This window comes from Salvelinus sp. IW2-2015, linkage group LG18, assembly GCF_002910315.2.
Source record: "Salvelinus sp. IW2-2015 linkage group LG18, ASM291031v2, whole genome shotgun sequence".
NCBI classification, from domain to species: Eukaryota; Metazoa; Chordata; class Actinopteri; order Salmoniformes; family Salmonidae; genus Salvelinus; species Salvelinus sp. IW2-2015.
The window spans coordinates 1,654,918-1,657,516 of NC_036858.1; the positions used below are offsets into that span (position 1 = coordinate 1,654,918).

Consider the following 2,599-nt stretch of genomic DNA (forward strand, 5'->3'; position numbering starts at 1 on the left):
CATTCCTCCCAGCTCCCTCCCTCCTCCCCCACACAGCTCTCTCTTCCATCCCAGCCATATCCTCTCCCTCCCAGCTCTCCTCTCTCCCCTCCCTCCCTCCCCCCACACAGCTCTCTCTTCATCCCAGCCAGATCTCTCTGCCTCCCAGCTCTCTCTCTCCCTCCCTCCCAGCTCTCTCTCGCTCTCTCCCTCCCCTCCCTCCCCTCCCTCCCTCCAGCCATAGCTCCTCCCTCCATCCCTCCAGCATATCTCTCTCCCTCCCTCCCTCCCTCCCAGCTCTTCTCTCTCATTCCCTCCCAGCTCTGTCTCTCTCCTCCATCCCTCCCAGCTCTGTTCTCTCCCTCCATCCTCCCAGCTCTGTCCTCTCTCCATCCCTCCAGCTCTGTCTCTCTCCCTCTCTCCCTCCCAGCTCTGTCTCTCCCTCCATCCCTCCCAGCTCTGTCTCTCTCCCTCCATCCCTCCCAGCTCTGTCTCTCATCCCTCCATCCCCTCCCAGCTCGTGCTCTCTCCCTACATCCCTCCCAGCTTCTGTCTCTCTCCCGCATCCCTCCCAGCTCTGTCTCTCTCCTTCCATCCCTCCCAGCTCTGTCTCTCTCTCTCCCTCCATCCCTCCCAGCTCTGTCTCTCTCCCTCCCGTCTCGGTCTCTCTCCCTCCCGTCTCGGTCTCGCTCCCTCCCAGCCCAGCTGTCTCTACTTTCAAATGGGAGCTGGGTCCAACCCTTATGTAAAAACTATCAGCCTATATTAAATCTCCCATTCCTCAACAAAAAAATGAAAAAAACTGTCTTCCTCACTGCCTTCCTGAAGACAAATAATGTATATGAAACGCGCAATGTCTGGTTTTAGACCCCATCATAGCACTGAGACTGCACTGGTAAATTACCTTTTAATGGTGTCAGACCAAGGCTCTGTCCTCATGCTCCTAGACCTTAGTGTCGCTTTTGACATCATCAATCACCACATTCTTTTGGAGAGATTGGAAACCCTAATTGGTCTACACGGACAAGTTCTTGCCTGGTTTAGATCTTATCTGTCGGAAAAATATCAGTTCGTGTCACAACTCCCGCCGAAGTCGGTCCCTCTCCTTGTTCGGGCGGCGTTCGATGTCACCGGTCTTCTAGCCATCGCCGCTCCACCTTTCATTTTCCATTTGTTTTGTCTTGTTTTCCCGCACACCTGGTTTACATCCCCTCATTACTCTACGTGTATATTATCCTCTGTTCCCCCCATGTCTGTGTGTGGTATTGTTCGTTCATTACGTGTGTGACGCTACCAGCTGGTTTTGCGCCGGGTATTGTTGTGTCAGGGGGCTAGGGTCAGTCTGTAATATCTGGTGTAATTCTCCCGTCTTATCTGGTGTCCTGTGTGAATTTAAGAATGCTTCCTCTAATTCTCTCCTCCAGCAGGACCTGAGCCCTAGGACCATGCCTCAGGACTACATGGTCTGATGACTCCTGGCTGTCCCCAACCCACCTGGTTATGCTACTGCTCCAGTTTCAACTTTCTGCCTGCGGCTATGGAACCCTGACGTCCTCACCGGACGTGCTACTTTGTCCCGGACGTGCTGTTTTCGACTCTCTCTCTACCCCACCTGCTGTCTTGACCTCTGAATGCTCGGCTATGAAAAGCCAACTGACATTTACTCCTGAGGTGCAGACCTGTTGCACCCTCTACAACCACTGATTATTATTTGACCCTGCTGGTCATCTATGAATGTTTGAACATCTTGAAGAATAATCTGGCCGTAATGGCCATGTACTCTTATAATCTCCACCTGGCACAGCCAGAAGAGGACTGGTCTCCCCTCAAAGCCTGGTTCCTCTCTAGGTTTCTTCCTAGGTTCCTGCCTTTCTAAGGAGTTTTTCCTAGCCACCGTGCTTCTACATCTGCATTGCTTGCTGTTTGTGGTTTTAGGCTGGGTTTCTGTACAGCACTTTGACATATGCTACTGTAAAAAGGGCTTTATAAATACATTTGATTTGATTAATACCTGTAGCTTAAAGCTGCAATGTCACTTTTTGATTGACCTGATAATTTTCACATAGAAATGTGAGTTATAGATCTGTCATTCTCATGGAAAGCAAGTCTAAGAAGCGATAGATCTGTTCTATGCGCACTATTTCTATGCTTCCTGTTATTAAGTTTCATTTTTGTGTCTTTTACTTTCGGTTTTGTACACCAGCTTCAAACAGCTGGAAACACTATATTTTTTGTTATGGAAATTATATTTCACAGCGGTTTAGATGGTTCAATGACTCCCTACACTGTAAATATGTAAAGGTGTAAATATTACCTGGACAGGAGGAGGTGAACATGGGTAGGGCCTGGTTATCACGGTACCTCTGGACAAATTCTCTCTGGCTCTCCAGAATACTGAAGCCTGCAGCTAGAGTGGTATCAAACACATACTGCACTCCTACAGAGGGAAGCAGAGAGGGAGGGGAAGACAATGATTCATCTGGTAGATGCCTATGAATGTACCACACACATATATTTCACACACACACACGCTGTGTTGTACTAAGTCAGACGCTGTGTTGTACTAAGTCACACGCTGTGTTGTACTAAGTCAGACGCTGTGTTGTACTAAGTCACACGC

At 49.4% G+C, this 2,599-nt stretch overlaps 1 protein-coding gene across 1 annotated transcript in view; it reads right to left on the minus strand.

The window, feature by feature from the left end:
- Window positions 1–2,599, minus strand: part of LOC111977503 (nuclear prelamin A recognition factor) — a 25,914-nt gene that overhangs the window by 10,061 nt on the left and 13,254 nt on the right. Inside the window, exon 5 of the mRNA XM_070448214.1 lies at window positions 2,234–2,416. Coding sequence (XP_070304315.1) covers window positions 2,234–2,416 — 183 coding nt within the window. The remainder of the gene's footprint in view (window positions 1–2,233; window positions 2,417–2,599) is intronic.